Source organism: Elgaria multicarinata, chromosome 16, assembly GCF_023053635.1.
Source record: "Elgaria multicarinata webbii isolate HBS135686 ecotype San Diego chromosome 16, rElgMul1.1.pri, whole genome shotgun sequence".
NCBI classification, from domain to species: Eukaryota; Metazoa; Chordata; class Lepidosauria; order Squamata; family Anguidae; genus Elgaria; species Elgaria multicarinata.
This window is the reverse complement of record NC_086186.1, coordinates 12,672,115-12,691,823: the sequence shown is the minus strand read 5'-3', so window position 1 is coordinate 12,691,823 and position 19,709 is coordinate 12,672,115. Positions and strand designations below refer to the sequence as shown.

General features: G+C 46.7%; 1 protein-coding gene across 1 annotated transcript in view; it reads left to right on the top strand.

Moving 5' to 3' along the window:
* The window catches only part of GRAMD2A (GRAM domain containing 2A), a 56,040-nt gene extending 36,624 nt beyond the window's left edge, over positions 1-19,416 (top strand). Inside the window, exons 4-12 of the mRNA XM_063142430.1 lie at positions 866-938; positions 3,676-3,779; positions 7,901-7,999; positions 10,071-10,142; positions 13,319-13,381; positions 14,424-14,580; positions 15,946-16,045; positions 16,159-16,266; positions 17,598-19,416. Of these exons, the coding sequence (XP_062998500.1) occupies positions 866-938; positions 3,676-3,779; positions 7,901-7,999; positions 10,071-10,142; positions 13,319-13,381; positions 14,424-14,580; positions 15,946-16,045; positions 16,159-16,266; positions 17,598-17,601 (780 nt within the window). The 3' untranslated portion in view covers positions 17,602-19,416. The remainder of the gene's footprint in view (positions 1-865; positions 939-3,675; positions 3,780-7,900; positions 8,000-10,070; positions 10,143-13,318; positions 13,382-14,423; positions 14,581-15,945; positions 16,046-16,158; positions 16,267-17,597) is intronic.
* Positions 19,417-19,709: the final 293 nt, after the last annotated feature.

The following is a 19,709-nucleotide window of genomic DNA, read 5'->3' as shown; positions in this document are numbered from 1 at the left end:
GCAGGGGGTTGGACTTGATGGCCTTGTAGGACCCTTCCAACTCTACTATTCTATGATTCTATGAAATGCTCTCCTAAGTAGAGGTTCCGTTGTTTACAAATCCAGCCCTTTTGGGGCCCGGCGGGTTCCCGGGAAACCCCCTCTCCCGTAAATAGACATTTGAGCAAATTGCAGCTTTTCTACATGATGACTCCTCTACACTTTCCTCTCCAAACAGCACGTTGTCTGTCTCCTCCATGACCTCTTTGCAATGGGTCTTGTGAGCCATTCATATGCTTTTTACAACCGAAGAGGCTGCAAGGGGAGTAAACCTGTGGCCAGACTGTCTTAACGTAAGAAGAGCCCTGCTGGATCATCTAGTGCAGCACTCTGTTCACACAGTGGCCATCCAGCTGTAGACCAGGGATTCACAAGCAGGACATGGTGCAACAGCACCCTCCCACCCATGTTCCCCAGGCTCACTGCTTCTGATACTGGAGCTTGCACTTAGCCATCAAGACTCATAGCCATTGATAGCCTTCTCCTCCAGGAATTTATCCAACCCTTTTTGAAGCCATCCAAATTGTTGGCCATCGCTACATCTCGTGGTAGCGAATTCCATAGTTTACCTATGCGCTGTGTGAAGAAGTCCTTCCTTCGATCTGTCCTGAATCTGCCACCGGTCAGCCTGATGGGATGACCCTGAGTGCTAGTATTTTGAGAGAGGGTGAGTAATGTCTCTCTCTCTACATTCTCCACACCAGGCATAATTTTGTACACCTCTATCATGTCTCCCCTGAGCCTCCTTCTTTTCAAGCTGTCTTGATGCCTGCCTTCGGGGACTCTCTCTGTTAACCTGCCTGCTTGTGTCTTGTTTCATTTCTAGCCACCAAATAAATACAACTCTCAATACCACAAGTTATTCAAGGACATTCCCACGGAGGAGAGTGTGCTAAAAGGTGAGTGGCAAATGCTGTTTTGAGGGAGGAGGAAGAGGAGAACTTGTAGGCTGCAGCTTTTGTGAAAATCAGGCAGCTTTCATACATTTTACAAATCATTCAGACAGTATAGAACTTCCATACCTGCATAGATTGTGTGGGAATGATGTCTTGGTCTAAATCAGCCTTCCTCAACCTGGGGCGCTCCAGATGTGTTGGACTACAACTCCCAGAATGCCCCGGCCAGGCTGGGGCATTCTGGGAGATGCAGTCCAACACATCTGGAGCACCCCAGGTTGAGGAAGGCTGGTAAATGAATGAACATAATAACGATTTACAAACAGAGGCAAGAGGTTGTTTGATTTTTACATGAACTTGGAATTCTGAAATTAAACTGAATTCCAGGAATGGAATGCACCCAACAGTGGTTTTGCTTTTATGTTATTGGTTTATAATGAATTAATTTGTATAATATCAATGTTTTATCATCATCATCAACTTTATTACGGTCACTGACCAGACTTTACACGTACAAGAGAGTAAGGCAAAATTACATACAGATTTGAAAAGTATGTAGCGGAATCAATTCTGGAGAGACCTTATTTTTATAGCATTCAAAAAGAATTTTGCAAAAGCCTCGATTGTGTCTCTGTCCTCTGTAGTCCTGAAGCAGTGAAGAAGTGCATTAATTTCTAAACTGGTGTCAAGTAATAATTTCTCTCTGGTCTTTGTATTAGAGTAAAATGTGGACAACCGATTCAATTTCATTGCTTCCACATGGGCACAGGCGATCACAAAAAGTGATTTTCCAAAACCTCCCCTGCAACAGAGTAGATGGCAGGACATCAAATCTTGTGCACCGATATTTAGGTATATTAAGCATTGAAAAATATTTTGCTTCTGCCATTCCAAATCTTGGGTTATTACCTAAGAACAGAGGGGTGCAGGTTCTATCTGCTGCAGATCTTAAAACGTGTATATCACAGTCTTTTGAGACAAAAAGGGCCTTGATCAATGTTTTATAAACTCAATAAAAATATTTTGGGGAAAAGAAAGAAAGTGAGCCAGAATTAAGAGCAATCCCAATAGATGGTTTCCCACCCTCTGTTTTAAATCTTTCAGCGAGGGGGAGCCCGTCACTCTCCTGGGTTGGGTGGGCAGACGTCAGGCTTCCAAGATCTACTTTATTTGTTTTTTTACTAGGAAGGACCCCAAGATCTACCTACCAGAGCTTGGTACAAAAAGTCATATACTTGCAATGAAGGAGTTCTGAGTCGAGAGATTTGCTTCGGATACCAGAACTGAACACAGCGCGCAATCTTTGCACACACAATTTCAGTTCATTTCAGCAGTCTAATTCAGGGTGGGTGGGAAATTGTTTTGTCCCTGCTGTTTTTGAGCAGCTAGGGGTCGGAAACTCTGCCCATCTATTGCATATCACCCAAAGATCTAGCAGTAGATGCAGAAATACCTTCTGCACACCCCTGCCCAAGGTATTTGGTTCTGTTGTTAAACTGCTCGGATCGTTAAGAAGTTGGGAACATTGGAAGCTGCTGTATAGCGAGTCAGACCACTGACCCATCTAACTCAGTGTTGTTGACACTGACTGGCAGTGGCTCTCCAGGGTTTTAGGCAGGAGTAGAGATGTAAAATTTCAGGAAATTTTGAAGCCATGGGGGGGGGGGGGGAACCACCCAGTTTTCCCCCGTTTCCCACAAACACACCCCAGAAAAAAATGTAAATTTTCAGAAAGATTGGAAAAAATGCAACATTAGCACTTTTTACAGATTGAAAGTCACTTTGTTACTTTAGGAACATAAAATGTAATTATGTACAAGTTGGTTTGGCATAAAATTATCACATTTGGTCTATTAAAAGTACAGTGTGTTCAAACAATTATTACAAATTGAATTTGCTTTTTTAAATTTTATCTTTTTGGGGTAACAAATGGAGCTAGACGCTCCTGAACTGTAAGGAACCTCTTTGGTTTTGCCAGTTTATGAGGAACAGGCAAAAACAATTTAAAAAACCCAGAAGAAACCATCAACATTAGTAACAAAGAAAATTATTTATGTCTCCGCTAGTCTTCCGCAGTGTCAAGCAGACATAAAGCACACATTCCCATAAAAAGAACTGGGCAAGATTCAATGAACATGCATGAAATTTAATCCGACTCATTTCCCGAGCTATAGCGATCGCTGTCAGTTTCAGTGTCTGCTGCGGTGGCAATGCTGCCCCCTAGAGACAGAAATGCATCTTGCTCTCACCTTTGAGAGTTGTAGTCTCAATTTGCAACCCAGGACTTGCTTGTCCTTGGTGCACAAAAATTTATTAATCTGATACTGTACATAGTTTTTAGAAATCATTTGGAGAAGTAAATATAAGAGCAGCTAATTATATGAACAGCTTGTCTTAAACATTTTATTCATCATGCTAAAATAAAACATTCCATTATCATTTTTTTCTTTATTTTTTTCAATTTTCCCAATTTTTCGGGGGGAAAACCAAAAAGGGCTTCGGAAACCCCTCCAGTTTTTTTTAAAAAAAACTGTTTTTTTTTTCCTGGGCCTTCACATCTCCAGGCAGGGGTCTTTCTCGCTGTACCCGGAGATGCTGGGGATTGAACCGGGGCCTTTCTGCAGGCAAAGGAGGGACTCTACCACTGAGCTACAGCTATAGCCCCTCCTCCGGGGGAACCATAATGTCCAACCCAAATCTATCCTCCTTCAGCATTTTCCTTTTCTGTTTTGTTTTGAAGTCTGCTCCTGCGCCCTTCAAAGAGACATTCTCATCCAAGGCCGGCTCTACATTTCCCCGAACTGGCTCTGTTTCTATGCAAACCTTTTTGGGAAAGATATCAAGGTACGTTGTCCTTGCTGCACCATCTGACAGGGTTGAGTTTTCACGGGGCTGAGTGTGCGTTTGGAATCAGGGTGGAAAGGACTGTATGAGAGGCTTCGAGGCAATTGTTAGAAACTGAGAGCTGGGGGGGGGGGCAAAGAGAGAGAAAGCGGAAGAGCACCACATGGGGGGGGGGCATGGTAAAACCAGTGCCCAAAGTCACAATCCTATGCATGTTTCGGCAGAAAAGATGTCCTACAACTTCTAAACATGCATAGGATTGAACCCTAAAGCAATTTTGGTCAAAACCGCAAGGGAAATGGATCCAGTGGTGGGCAGAAGGCAAATCTCCAGATGTTTTGGACTTCAACTTCAGTTTCAGCCAGCATGGCCAAAGGTCAGAAATGCTGGGAGTTAAAGTCCAAAACATCTGGAAGGCACCAGGTTGGGAAAGAGAGAGACAGAGAGAGAGAGAGAGAGAGGTGGGGTGGCACACAGAAGATGGTGAGATGGGGGTGGAGGGAGAGCAATAGAATCCTTCAATGTTGTAATCCCCACCCACATTTGGCTCTGGCCCCGCCCACTGCTGGCTCTGGCCCCACCTACCACCACCATCAGACCCCGGGTGGATTAACACCCACCCACCCCGAGGGAATGTGACCCTCAGCAGAAAAATGCCCCTCATCCCTGGTCCAGAGCATTCGCTCACATGCGTTTGAAGAAAAAGTCAGAAAGCAGGAGGAAAGAGGGACATTTCTTGGCCTATGACGCAGACTGCCTTGGCTTCCTTGCTTATACATTCTTCCATTTCATTTGTGTGTTTTTTAAAAAAATATTCTATCTCACTTTCCTTCTTAAAAAATTTCAAGGCCGATGACGGCAATAAGAACAAACTGAAATGATAACACAGCCTTAAAACAATACCCAACAGGAACAGACTAAAAGCGGAGGGGAGAGTTAAAGCAGATTAAATTGAAAGCCGTCCCTAGCAGTAAAAGCCGCAGTCGGCCCAGCGCTGGAGAGAATAAAAGTGTCTTTATTTGCTTCCTGAGGATGCAACCGCGCCTTCTGGAAGCCACTGTTCCTTGTCTCTCCCTTTTAAATCCTCAAAGAAAACAGCTTTGGATGCCAGGCCTATCTCTGTGGCATGTGGGAAACTGTAACTGGATTTGATGCAGTCCAGAATTCCAGCCTCTCTGCTTGATTTGTGGTTTTGAGGTTATCCAGTAAACATTGCCGTTGACGGGGAACTTTCTTCCATATTTAGAACAGGCTTCCTTAAAACGCTGCCAAATGGCTGAATTATTTATAACGGCAGCGCTACCTATTTAAATAAACATCGCGCAGGAAGAATGTTAATTCCAACTCCCAAAGTTCAGCCCGTTTAGCGGGATTCTTCTGTCGTTGCATTGCGACTTCTTTTGAACTGCACCCTTGAACCTTTGTTTCTTTCCCTTGTGACTGTTCGTTTTCCCAAAATGGTTGGTCATGCCCACACTGGACAATAGCTGGCAGGTTTCTGTTTCTGCCTCGTGTCTTCGAGGCTAACTGAAGTGATGGCTTTTCTTTCCAGAGGGGTTTTCTGGGCCTCTCCTTCCATTTCCAAGGCTGGTTACAGGGTGCTATTACTTTGAATTGTGACCAATTTCATAAGAACGTAAGGAGAGCCCTGCTGGATCAGACCAGGGTCTATCTAGACCAGAATTCTGTTCACACAGTGGCCAACCAGCCACCTGTGGGAAACCCACAACTAGAACTTGAGTACAACAGCACCCTGACGCCCCTGTTTCCCAGCAACTGTTGTACCTAGGCATTTCGCTTCTGGGTTCAATGTAAGCAAGTGCAAAGTGATGCACATTGGGGTGAAAAATTCCCAACTTCAAATATAACTTGATGGGATCTGAGCTATTGGTGACTGTCCAAGAAAGAGATCTTGGGGTTGTGGTGGACAGCTTGATGAGAACGTCAACCCAGTGTGAGGCCACTGTAAAGAAGGCAAACTCCTCATGTTAGGCATCATTAGAAAAGAAATTGAGAATAAAACTGCCACTGTCATACTGCCACTGTCATACGCATCTATAGTTTGACCACACTTAGAATATGGGGTACAACTCTAGTCACCACACCTAAGAAAAGATATTGTAGAGCTAGAAAAGGGGCAGAAAAGGCAACTAAAATGATCAAGGGGCTGGAACATCTCCCCTATGAGAGAAGGGACTGTTTAGCTTGGAAAAACGGAGGCTAAGGGGAGACAAGATAGAGGTGGACACAATTATGCATGGTGCAGAGAATGTGGGTAGGGAGACATTTTTCTCGCTCTCTCATAATACTAGAACCCAGCGGGGTCGTCCCATGAAGCTGACAGGTGGGAGAATCAGGGCAGGTGAAAGGAAGGACTTCTTCACACAGCATGTAGTTAAACTATGGAACTCACTACCACAAGATGTAGTGGCGGCCACCAATTTGGATGGCTTTGAAAATCCATTTAACTTCTTAGAAGTGTTGAGGAGTTTTGATAAGTGGCAGGACACTGGAAAAGGGTGAAGCAGCCCAGCATTGTGTATGTATATATGTATGTTCCTTTTTAAAAGGGCTAGATGAGGGTATGCCCCAACCTTTCACCCCCCTTCGGGGTTTTTTAAAAAATATTTATTTATTTATTTATTACATTTTTATACCACCCAATAGCCAAAGCTCTCTGGGCGGTTCACAAAAATTAAAACCACAATAAAACAACCAACAGGTTAAAAACACAAATACAAAATACAGTATAAAAAGCGCAACCAGGATAAAACCACGCAGCAAAATTGATATAAGATTAAAATACAGAGTTAGAACTGTAAAATTTAAATTTAAGTTAAATTTAAGTGTTAAAATACTGAGAAAATAAAAAGGTCTTCAGCTGGCGACGAAAAGAGTACAGTGTAGGCGCCAGGCGGACCTCTCTGGGGAGCTCATTCCACAACCGGGGTGCCACAGCGGAGAAAGCCCTCCTCCTAGTAGCCACCTGCCTCACTTCCTTTGGCAGGGGCTCACGGAGAAGGGCCCCTGAGGATGATCTTAAGGTCCGGGCAGATACATATGGGAGGAGGCGTTCCTTCAAATAACCTGGCCCCAAACCATTTAGGGCTTTGAATGTCAATACCAGCACTTTGAATCGGGCCCGGACCTGGACTGGCAGCCAATGAAGTTGTAGAAGGACTGGCGTCATGTGATCTCGCCGGCCAGTCCCTGTTAGTAAACGGGCTGCCCTGTTTTGTACCAGCTGAAGCTTCCGGACCGTTTTCAAAGGCAGCCCCACGTATAACGCATTGCAGTAATCCAAACGAGAGGTTATCAGAGCATGGATCACTGTAGCTAGGCTATCACTGTCCAGATAAGGGCGTAGTTGGTAAATGCTTCCAGTCCCCCTTTGGGCATGGCAATGAGGGTGCTGCTTATTATGGGCACTATCCAGTGGGGTGCTCACCAAATGCGCAAACATGCCAGGCATGTACGTTTATTACAGCGGTGCTCGTTATTTGGGTTTTTTTTTTATCAGGGTACAGCTTGAAGCTAAACGAGAACCTTCAAAATTCTTTCATCAGAGCCCCCTGCCGGGATGGAACCAAAACCGGGCACGTGTACCACAGGCAAAAACATTTTCCCGGTGCTTCCTTTAAGCCAGTTGTCCGAATCCTCGTCACACGGCCCGAGTGGCGGTAGCTTAAAAGTCAGAGGGGAAACGACCCCTGAGATTTTTTTAAAAATCGATCAATCGTTTGGACAATCCTCTTCACGAGTAGTGACTGTTTTGAGGCAACAGCCCTAGGCGCAGTTACTTCCTGGTTAGTAAGTCTCATCGGAATCAGTGTGGCTTACTTCCAAAATAAATATGGTTCGGATTTGGGTGATCATTCTGCGGTCAGTAACCAGGGCCGTTTCTACGCGTGCTTTTTTCCCCCCGGGATCGTCCCTGGATCATCCCTGTGCATGCAAATGACACACAGGGGATCCCGGGAGCAGGCAGGGACGACCCCTCCATTTTCCTGGGATAATCCTTAGGTGTAGAAAGGGCCCAAGAAACCGGACAGTCGTCACCTGTTTCTACTTTTCATGTCCGTACTGCAACGCACTCTTTCTTCCTTTCTTCTCCGTTTCAGGTTGTTATTCCTGTTGTCTCTGTCCAACTGATAAAAAAGCACAAAACAGCCCGGCTGTTGCCGAATGGACTAGCTATTACTACCAACGCCAGCAGAAAGGTAAGTGGCACTGCCCAGATTTGCCCTCCTCCTCACCCCCTCACCCCCCGGCGCTGCAAAGCTGCGCTTTTTGCGGTTAAAGCTAGGAATGTTTCCATTCGTACATAATTTGCGTCATCAGGCTGAAAGGCCTAACTGAACCAGGAAAAGTTTAAAATAGATAAATGAAACAAAAGGAGATCACGCCCAACAGCTCAGCTGCTGCCGCATAACACGCTGTGCCCCTTGGGCCCAGTGAAGGACGTTGCGGGATGTTGGTTCCTAACCAGGTGGGACCAGGGCGAGGTCATCCATTGCCAACGTGCAGGTGATCCACCGCACAGCTTTGCATGGGAAAATCTCCAGCGGCAGGTATGGACGGAGTTCCTGGGATCCTACCCCTGAGGTCGATGTGCAAACAGGGGAGGCCGTCCTGTTTGCCTTCAGAGGGGCGGGCTACCTTGCGACCCCTCCTGCTCGCTTCCGGTCATGTCAAAGCAGCAACAGGTGCTGGGTATTGCTTCCATCCCTTGCTTTCCCTAGCCTAAGGTGGCCTTCTCCAATCTGACGCCCTCCAGATGTACTGGGCTACAACTCCCATTATCCCCAGCCAGGGGTAAGATAAGCATTGTAATCCAGCACATCTATAGGACGGCAAGTTGGGGAAAGCTGATTCAGAGCAGTGGGGTGGAACGTTTGGGCTGAATCCAGCCTGGTTAGGGTCCCATTCTAGCCTTTCGAAGTTTTTTTTAAAAGTTCCACGGCGGCTTACAGTTCAGAGTAAATAACAGAACAATTACAATCAAGCTGCAAAGCAAGTTGAAGTCAGGAAATAAAAGTCAACGCCCCCAGTGGAAACTCCAGAAGCGAAGGGGTGGGCGGAATGTGGCTTTCTGTACTGAGCATTTACATCACGGCTAAGTGAATTTTGGCATTTTGGCTCCTCTCCAGTGAATTTCCCTTTCATGGGCTTCCCGAAAATGAAACCTGCGAAGGCTTTCCAGATGCATGCATGGCTTCCGTTCCAAACCAAACCACCCCCGTGGATTGGAGGGGTAGAAATGGCTTGCGGGGAAAACCCCGCCCTGTTAGCTGAAAACCTGGCTTGTGTTGATCTGGCAGGATGGATTCTTGACCTTGGGCAAGGTCAGCGTGGGCCATACTCTGCCTTTCCATTTCGTGCTATCTTGAGGCTTGGCTGGGTGGTTGCTAACATCTGCTCCTTCCGGTGGAGACTGTAAGGCGACCTTCCCCAATCTGGTTCCCTCCAGTGGTCAGACTACAGTCCCCATAATCCCCAGTGCCTGCTAGCTGGAGATGATAGGCATTGTAGTAGTCCTATGTATCTCGAGGGCACCAAAGCTTCCACAAGGCAGGGGGAGTCAAACCCCTTACAGCCTGAGGATCAAATTAAAAATTTTGAGGTGTTCTGGTGGTGGGCGGAGCTAAAGGAAAAAAGGGGCAGGGCCAAAGGGTGGACCAAATCACAGGTGAAAACCTTTTTATTTTCCCAATATATTAGCAATTTACTGTCCTAGACTTTTGACTCTGCTGTTTTTAAAATCTGTTTTTTTTTTAAATCTGTTTTTTAAATCTCTGCATTGCTGCTCAATTTTATCCTGGTTGTACTTTTGTATTGCGGTTTTATATTGCAGTTTTAAGCTTTTGTGTTAGACTTTGCGCCGTACTTCATGGTTTTAATTATTGTGACCCACCCAGAGAGCTTCGGCTATTGGGCAGTATAGAAATGAAATGAAATAAATAAACAAAAATACCAGCGTAGTTTAGCTTGAAGTTCTTACTGCCAGTCGCTAAGACAAGGAAAGACATTTCGGTCTCGTAGGATGGGAAGGAAAAACTGCACTAAAACCAGGAAACTGTCCAACAGTCAGCAGTGGAGGGAAACGTGGTTGGGGCACGGCCTTCTGTGGGCCACGGGAGGGCTGATGAGGCCCCTCTGAAGGCTGCCTCTGGCCCTGGGTTCTGCACCCTCGGTCTACGCTGGCCACCCCCTTCCCCAAATACCATGCCTTTAATCTTTGCTGCTTGGGCTTTGTTTACTCACTGCTGCTTTGTTTTGCGTTATTTCCAGTACATCTTTGTGTCCTTGATCTCCAGAGACAGTGTGTATGATGTGCTACGCAGAGTCTGTACCCACCTGCAGGTATTTTTAAAAATTCTTCTTGTTTTATTTACTTGTTTATTCATTCTATTCATATCTTGTCTTTCTGCCAAAAAACCAACTCTGAAGGTAGACAACAATAAAATAGAGATTGAAAACAGGAGCTGAATTGATGGAAATGTAATGTAGAAACAAATACAATAAAAATGCAACAATGTGCTTTTTGAAAGGTGGTATCATAATCCTGTAATGGAACTGGCGGAAGTGGGCTTCCTTGGGGATGTAATGGAACTGGTGGAAGTGGGCTTCCTTGGGGATGTAATGGAATTGGCGGAAGTGGGCTTCCTTGGGGATGTAATGGAACTGGTGGAAGTGGGCTTCCTTGGGAGTGTAATGGAACTGGTGGAAGTGGGCTTCCTTGGGGATGTAATGGAACTGGTGGAAGTGGGCTTCCTTGGGGATGTAATGGAATTGGCGGAAGTGGGCTTCTTTGAGGATGTAATGGAACTGGTGGAAGTGGGCTTCCTTGGGAGTGTAATGGAACTGGTGGAAGTGGGCTTCCTTGGGGATGCAATGGAACTGGTGGAAGTGGGCTTCCTTGGGGATGCAATGGAACTGGTGGAAGTGGGCTTCCTTGGGGATGTAATGGAACTGGTGGAAGTGGGTTTCCTTGTCCCTTCACCTCATGGCAGCCTCCACATCCAATGATACACAGAGGGTTGGGGGACCCTGTTGAACAGGGAGAGATGTGGCATAGGGAGCTGAGGGGGGAGTACCTCCCCCTGATTTTTGGGAACCTCCCCTTTCCCCCTCAGCCCTCTGAGCTCCAGTCCACCTCATTAAGCACGGTCCCCCAATCCCGTGTGGCAATTTCAGGGCAGCTGAGGCAGTGCCGGGAGAAAGAGTGGGGTGCGGAAGTCCGTTTCCATCAGCCCCATTACATGCGCGTAGCTCTGGATCCAACCAGTGGAGGCTGGTGGCTCCATTTTTGGTGGGACTATGAATCTATTCTGGTTTTCCCTTAAAACCAGCCATAACTCTAAGGGAGTTATCCAAGATGTGTGAAGTTGTTTTGGGGATCGGGGTCAGAACCTTGGAGAGCTCCTTTAGAGTTCTGGCTGAACCCCGGAATGGATTTACAGCTCCACCGAAATTGGAGCCTCCAGCCTCCACGGGATCCAACCCCTTAAATTAAAGCAAGTTAATAAATAAATGTTACAGCAGCCGTTTGCCAAGGAATTGGTTGTAAAATCTGCATTCCTGTGCCTTCTGTTCCCCAGTGTCTCTAAGAGGGTCCTCCAAATTATAAAAACATTTGCCTGTTTATTTAGCTTGTTTGATAATCCTCAACATGCATCTTCTGTTGAAGTGCTGTAATATTTTATTTGAGTGTTAATGAGGAGTTGATTTTAGCATTGAGTCAGAAATCATAAATGGAGACTTCCATGGTGGTAGAATTATAATAATTAACCCCTTTAAAATTTATTAAAGGGGTTGGTTTTTTTGCTTATGAATGTTCCAGGATTCAAAAATAACAAAGTTGTTGCATATAAGACATCTTCAGTCATGTAGTGCTTTTCCAGTAATAGAACGGGTTTGCATGATCACTGCAGTCTATGGTCTGTTGTAGGGTTATTTGAGGGTTGTTTAAGGGTTAGCCTAAGATTGGATGAAATGACAAAACATGGCAAACTCGCCACCGCCCCCCACCGGCCTGGAGTTGAATATTCAAAATGGCCACTGACACATGCCACAATCCACCATGGCTTAAATAAGCCACGGTGGGCTGCGACGATTGTGCAGACCAGCCCATAATGTCTGTGATCATTTCATCCTTAAATGTCCATGTAGAACAGCATTGGGGGTTGCCCATTAATGGACAGTGTAATCTACCGCTTGAGGTGAGCTGCCCCAGTCTGCCTAATGGTAGGGCCGGCCTAGAAAGCATGCTGACTAATCAACTGAAGGCTCTTTTGGCCATTTTCCAGCCCTAACACTTTTATGTTTGTGAGCCTTCTGTGACCATGGCAGGTGCTTACTTTTCCTGCCTCCCTCCCTCCCTCTCTCCAACCTGGCTGAGAAACACTTTCTGTGCAACATACTGCACAGGCAAAGGCGACTATTTTCAACCTCCTGAGTTATTTTGAGAAGGTGGGATTCTGCTTAAACTAGGACGGTTATTTCTGCTCTTCTTTCCCTGCTGCAAAATCTGCAGGAGAACATATAAAATGTCCGGTCTGCTTGATAGCGATCAGGTGTTGGTGATAAGGTGGTATCTTAAGAGCCTCTATTTGCATTGTGTTGGGCTCAGAGCCAACGTTTGGCAGTTTAGCTAGGCAATGAACGCTCAAAAAGGCCTCTATTTGGAGTACATTTCATTCCTTGCCTGATGGACTAAGCGGGGAGGGCACAGGCCCAAGGCTTTTCCCTTCTCTTCTTGATTTGTAGGTTTCTTGAAAATGGGAACTGAGCCATTGCCTCACCGCAGGAGCTGTAATCATAGGACGTGTCTATAGCTCTGATCACAAGCTTCTGACGGATCTATTTGCAGCGGGTGTTGTGGTGGCCAAGGCGACTCTAGTGGGATTGTGGAGTCGTGATGATTTGCCTCCTCACTGTCAAGTGCTAGGATGTGGCGTGGGGCGGCAGGGAGGAAGATGGGAAGAAACCTTCCTTTCTGATCGCCCGGGGGAAGCTCCTGCCTTGAGGGATTATTGAGACACAACGTGGCCTTTCGTGACACATGAACACACGCAAGCTGTGTGCTGGAACAGAAGGGAGATGATCATTGTGATGAGGGATTTCTGGGGGGGGGGGAATAATTGGAACATTTGCACAGGGTCATTTGCATCAGAAAATTGTCTGTTTTCAGAGTTTTCCGATGTCCTTGTGCAATTTAATTTAGTGTCTCACCTGTAAACAGTAAAGCTAAAAAAAAGTGCTCCCCTGTTAATGATTTGTCCCAAGACCCCACAAGTATTTGACCTGAAATATTTGAGGAGGGGGGATTAAAACACACTTTGGCTGCAATTTTAGGCACATTTACCTAGGAGTAAAGCTCTTTCAACGCAAGGGCACTTAGTTCTGAGTAGACGCGCATAGGACTGCACTGTTTAAGCCGCGGTGATCTTGCGAACCGGGCAACAGTCTCTGGTCCAGCGGGAGCCTGGCGCACATGTTGCGTCAGTAACTTCTCTGCCTTCTCATGTTCTCTGCAGGTTTCAAGCAAAAAGAGCCTGAGCTTGAAAGAACTGACTGAAGAGCCGGATACGGTGTCGCTGGTAAGACTGAGCTTTCGGGGAGAGAATCAAAAGCACCCTGATCTGTAATAATCCCTTTGTCACGGGAGGATTATTATTATTATTCAGTGGATCTGAAATATTTTAGAGCTGGGGAGACCTGAAAGGGTCTATATGTGTAACCCCTCTGCTAAAGCAGTCCTGCCTTCTGCAGAGTGTGGATACCACCTCTTGCTTCATCCTCAGCGGCAAAGAAGTTTTCTAGCTTTATCTAAAATTATTTGATGACTCCTCCCATCTCCAATTCCCGGCTGAGCAGGCGCATTTCAGCCTCTCCTGTACATGCTGTTTACCATGATTGTTGTTTGGTTTTTTGGGGGGGAATGTATATCCTGCCTTTCCTCCAAGGAGCTCAAGGCACTGCAGATGGTCGTCCCACTGCTTTTAGCCTCACAACAACCCTGTGAGATAGGTTAGGCCGAGAGAGAAGAACAGGTTAATTTCATTGCTGAGTGGAGGATTCGAACCTAGATCTCCCACGTCCTAGTCCAGCGCTCTAAACCAACTTTCCCCAACCTGATGCCCTCCAGATGTTTTGGGCTACAACTCCCAACGTTCCTGATTACTGGCCATGTTGCCTGGGGCTGATGGGAGTTGAAGTCCAAAATATCTGGGAGGTCCCAGGCTAGACCATACTGGTGCTCTTTCTGGTTCAGGCATAATGCCGTTGATCTCTTAACCGAGGTTAAGCAACAGCCTCCTGCGTTTCCCCGCTCTTCTCCACCCTCTGGAATGCTTCTCAGTTCATTTCCCTTCTCTGCTTTCAGTCATGACTTTGCTTTGAATTTGCATTGACGTAAATGACATTGATTGGAAACACTGGTTCTCTTGTAAACTAGAGACAGAAACCTAGGTTGAAGTGGCTTTGCAAAACCATGGGGTTGAGGATCAGTGCTCGGTGTTAACTCTGGTTTGGGTCAGTGCATGCAGAAAGCCGTTTGCCTAGCCTTGTGGGATGATGCTCCAGTAATGATCGCTGTACTTTTCGGCAGCAGGGCTGACTTGCGTTTTGCGCCTTCCACAGGAGGTGATTGTCCCAGAAATAAAGTGGAGGAAGGGGTCCCCGGCGTCGCTCTCGCTGGCCCTCCCGGAGGCTGGGTTCCAGTGCATCCACCGGGCTTCAATCAGCAGCCTCAGCGCAAAGGAGAGCTCTTGCAACTCCGAGGAGCCTCTGGTATCAGGTACAAGCAGCAGGAAGGCGGGGACAGGTCTTAGTGCTGCCGTGCGCCCATGTGGGTGGCTTTGGCTTGACCACAAATGTCCTTTCTGCTTGCAGCAGCGATGGCAGCAATCCCTTGAGCTGCATAGCCCACTAAGCAGTCTTTTTCCTTTATTTATTTATTTATTGCATTTCTATACCGCCCAATAGCCGGAGCTCTCTGGGCGGTTCACAAAAATTAAAAACATTCAAAGTATAAAACAACAGTATAAAACCATACTATAAAATACAATATAAAAGCTCAACCAGATAAAAACAACAGCAATGCGAAATTACAAATTTAAAACACCAAGTTAAAATTTATTGATAGACTGTTAAAATGCTGGGAGAATAAAAAGGTCTTCACCTGGGGTCTAAAAGCATATAATGTAGGTGCCAAGCGAACCTCCTTAGGGAGCTCATTCCACAGCCGGGGGGCCACAGCAGAGAAGGCCCTTTCCTTCTCCTGGGAGAAAAAGTTCCATTCCCCAGTGTGCCTTCCCTCACATCCACAAATGCGGTGATGGTTTGGGTTTTTTGAGCATTGACTTCTTGACTTGTGCATCTGCGCACTGCCACCCGCCCAGTGTTGCCTGGCTACAGCTCCCTCCTTTCCGCTGCAGACGTGCGGAGTATCGCCCCTAGTCGTGATTAAGAAAGGGCTCCCTAGGCACACAGTGAAACCAATTGGAGGTGATCGAAACTGGGCTCACTCACACTTCCAAGAGCAGCGTGGAGCTTTTCCAGGCTACGGCAGTAGGGTGTGCAAATTCCAGAGAGCCAAATCGGGACGTACAATTCGACGACCTGCTACTTTTTCTTCTAGGAATCCTTATTTTTAAAACTTCTTTTAAAAGGTAATTCCACATAAATCCCAACAGATCATTACAAGGAGGGGGTCTCCAACCAAGAAAAAAAAATTAATTTTGAATTTGAACCATGATATTTTATATTCCAGTTGTATTTAAACAAATTCCATTCTGAAATAAAGGACTGAAGCTGATTAATCCCTTCCTTTGTTTTCTTCCCTTTTGCCTTCGTAGATATGTAAGCTTAATCAAGCTGCTGGTATTCTAACCACGTTTTACTTAGCCATTGATTTGCCCTCTCCTCATCCGCCCCCCCCCCCCAACAATACTCTTCCATGCGTGTCTGGAACTGGCATGCTGGTTGACTGGCCAGACTGCGTTTGGAATATGCTCTTTTCAAACCAGCTTTCCTGTACACAAAGTGCTTGAATGTCCTCGTGTCGTTAATTCTCCAACCACTGTTGTCTCTGGGTGTCTTTCTGCCTCTCTCTTTCTGTGTGTATAATTACTTGAGCTCCCTCTGCCTCCTTTTGTTCCAGAAAGTGCAATAAACACTGAAGAAGAGCTAGAGGTGGAGCAGACCTACAAAGCAGAGTTGAGACCCTCTGATTACCAGCTGCTGAAAATCTTCATTGTGCTGTGAGTTTGGAGGCAGCGTTTCCAACCTTTGCAGCGTTTCCCCCTGTCTCTCCGTGGGCTCGTGTCTAAATGTTTTCTCTCTCTCTCTCTCTCTCTTCTGCCTTCGCGCTCAGGATCTGCCTCCTGGTGGTGTCCTCTTCATACCTGGCCTTCCGCATCTTCCGCCTGGAGCAGCAGCTCTGCTCTTTGAATCGGGACTATCTCTCCCGTGTACCCCGGAGGTAAGGAATGTTCAGTAACAGTAGTGTCTGCTGGGAAACTCATCTTCCCCACCTGGGAGACGGGAGCCCGTTGCTCCTCAGTCTGCTGATACTATTGATTTATTTGCACCTCCCCCTTTCCTCCGGGGAGCCCAAACTTCTTCGCCCCCCCTCTCTTAAATTTGCAAAAACCCTGTGGGGTAGGTTAGGCAGTGACTGGCCCAAGGTCTTCCTGGCTGAGTGGCCATTTGAACCTGGGCCTTCCCAGTGCTAGTCCAACACTCTAAACACCACATTTGTTTTTTCCTTTCATGGATCAGGGGTTAGCGTGGGGTGGTATTCCTAGAATATTAAGGGCAAAGAAGTGGGAGCTCCAATGTAGAGCATGGCCAAAAGATCTAGATGTGTTATTCCTGAAAATGTCATTATTCCAGGAAGCCTTTCCTTAATGACCAGCCACGGTTCACTGTACATTTTGCTATTTTTAAATCTATTTTAAAGTGTTTTATTCTGTTTTTATTTTATTTTTTCTTGTACACTGCTCCGAAATTTTCAGTGGGGAGCAGTATATAAGTATTGTAAATAAAGTAAATAAATAAATATTAAGTTAAGTTGATTTCCCTCCCTCCACTGCTCCATGGTGATCTTTAGGTTTTCTGAACTTCTAACACTAATTGCCTTCAATATTATTCCTGTCCTTTCTTTCTTTTTTTCGAAAAACCAAACATAAAACTTCTATTCCGCTCTGTTTCCAACACAAACTCAAGATGGATAACAAATCCAGAACACATCACACACAATATATAAAACAACCCCAAAACAAAAGTGACATAATAGACCAGTAACAATTTCTAGAGATAGTAGTCAAAATTAGGGAAGCATTTTTTTAAAAAAAAATAAACCCGGAAAACATTCTGCCTGAGGCCTCCTTAAATAACCACGTTTTTGCCAGTCACCTAAAACAATGAAGTTACGGAGACGTGATGAGCCTCGGTGGACAGGACATTCTACGGTAGGGCGGCGGCCACTACAAAGAAAGTCCTGTTCCTGGTAGCTGCCCACCATGCTTCACAGGATCAAGGGATCTGAAGCAGAGCCTTGGATGATGTGTGGACCATGTGGGGAGGTACAAAAATGACTCTTCGGCTTGAATCATCAACCCTGAGATCTTCTTTGTTGTTCTTTTTGAAAGGCACATGTGCACGCCCACACAAGGTTCTGCACAAGAAGCCACATATACGGGTGTTTAAATGAAGTACTCTTTCCCCAGTCACATATATGTGGGGAACTTGGGTTTCCTATAGAACTGACTCCGACCCTGTTAACTATGACCTCTTCCTCCTTTTTGGCAGGTGACCATGGCCTCAAGCAGGACAGTGATGGAGAAGACAGCACCTTGAATCCAGATCCTCACCGTGTCCAAGTAGTTAACATGGCTGCCATGAAGACTGGGCCGACGGATACCTAGTTCATACTTGATGCCACTCCCGGACCAAAGCTCTTCATTTCCAGCGGAGGAATCTAGAGAGGCTTCCTTGTCGTTGTGACACTTGGCCTGCTATGGGTCACGCAGACTCCACAGAAGCTTCTTTTAGACAGCTCGCGATTGCAGCTTAGAGGTTTGGGCCCTGGGCTAGGGTTTGCACCTGGACGGAGGCTCTAGCCACATCCTGAAAGGCCTCTTCAGCCTCTGAGGACATTTGGGTCGCTTGCTCTCAAGAGCTCCAAGGAAATGTGGAGTTGAGTTTATATGGCTTCTTCTGAGACACACACCCTTTATTTTTTTGCAGAACTGCAGCATCTTCCTGGGATTCTTCTCCAGAAGGGCTGATTTTTATTTACCAGCAAACTATCGAGGCTGGTCCATGGTCATATCCAAGTGGATATTAGCAAGTTCCAGAGAAGTATCTGGTTCCTCTTCTAGTAGGACCCCCTGTTCACATGGCTACCAGTCCTTGCTGCTGGCTTTTCCTTAGTAGGGGAATAAACACCAGAAAGCACTGCATTTTTGCAGCAATGAAATGCACCAATAAACGGAGGCTGGCTGGTAAAGAATATTCTGCGACAGATGAGAATCAAAGAATTCTCTGCTCTGCCCGACCCTCTACAGCCAGTGTCATGAAATAACCTCCCTTAGGACCAATCTTCTTGCACTAACAGGATTCCTGTTCCCCAGGGAATGCCCTCGGAGTGCCTGAAAAGCAACGGGAGTTGCTGTAGCAGTGTTCAGTTGTAAGGTGGCGGCATGGACCCTGTGAGCTGTCAGGCAGGTCCTGAGCTCTCATGAACCGGGACTGACTTGAAGATAAATTCCCTGAGGCAGGGAGAGTACGTGCTCTTGCAGTAGCAGAGACAGCGAGAGGGGGGACTTGCCCTTTAAAGCACTTTACATGGGTCTGCCCCGATTAATCTGGGCCCTCGGCAGCTTGGTACTGGGGCACGACGACGAGAAACAAGGGCAAGGAGAAGCCAGATGTAGCCTCCCTTTGTTCCAGGGAAGGGACCCAATACTCTGAGGACATCAGCTCTTCCAGTCTGAATCAGTCCGAGACAAATGAGCCGAGACCTGAGAGGCCCAGGCGCCCGTGTTCCCATCCGTCACTCCGCGGCACGGCAGGAAGAGACTGCGCAAATGAGCCCCGAAGAGAGCTGGACGTGTGGCCCTGGGCCGCTCATCTGCACCGCCGACCATGGAAGCCTCGTGTTGCTTGTACTGATGGCTAGGGCTGTTTCGGAGAAGGCAGGCTGGCTGGCTCTCATCAGTGCTGCTGCTGTCGCCACCCTGAACAAACTGGAGTTTAGGCCCTAGTGCAAGACAATTGAAGTAGAACTTCCCTAGGAAGATGACTCTGCTAGAGGGGAGGGTGAGGAGGCAGCAGCATGCCAGAGCCGCACCGAAGAAATGGCTGGGTTTGCCAGTCAATATCTCCGAGGTGAACTAAGGCATGTGAGTGAGTGAATGAATGGCCCTCTGGCCTAGAGCAAACACTGGTGCTGTCCTGCGAATTGTCTTGTATGCCGCTCTTAGGAATGGCCCCTTTCAGGAGGAAGGGAGCCCTGGCTGTGGGGCGCGAAGGGATCTGGTGCTCCTCTTGGATTGAGAGCGGGTTATTAAAGAACTTCCTACTTTCAGGGAACTGCTCTGCTCCACACAGCTACCACAGACACCTCCCTCTTTGTGTGTCGCATTAAGGTTCCAGGTCACATTCCAGGGTGTGTACAGTCAGTTTGTGTGCCATGCTGGCCTCAGGGCCGGCCCTACAATAAAGCAAGGTGAAGCAGGATGCTTCAGGCAGCAGAATTCAGGGGGGAGGGGATAGCTGAAGGCAGGAATTGATGTCTTGAATAGTGAAGTGAGACTGTTGAAGTGTTTGATTGTGGCTTTTGGAGGAGGGGGGCACCCCCAAGGCAGCAAGATGTGCGTCTGGCCAGTATTGGTTCTATTGGACCAAGCAGTTCGTCCC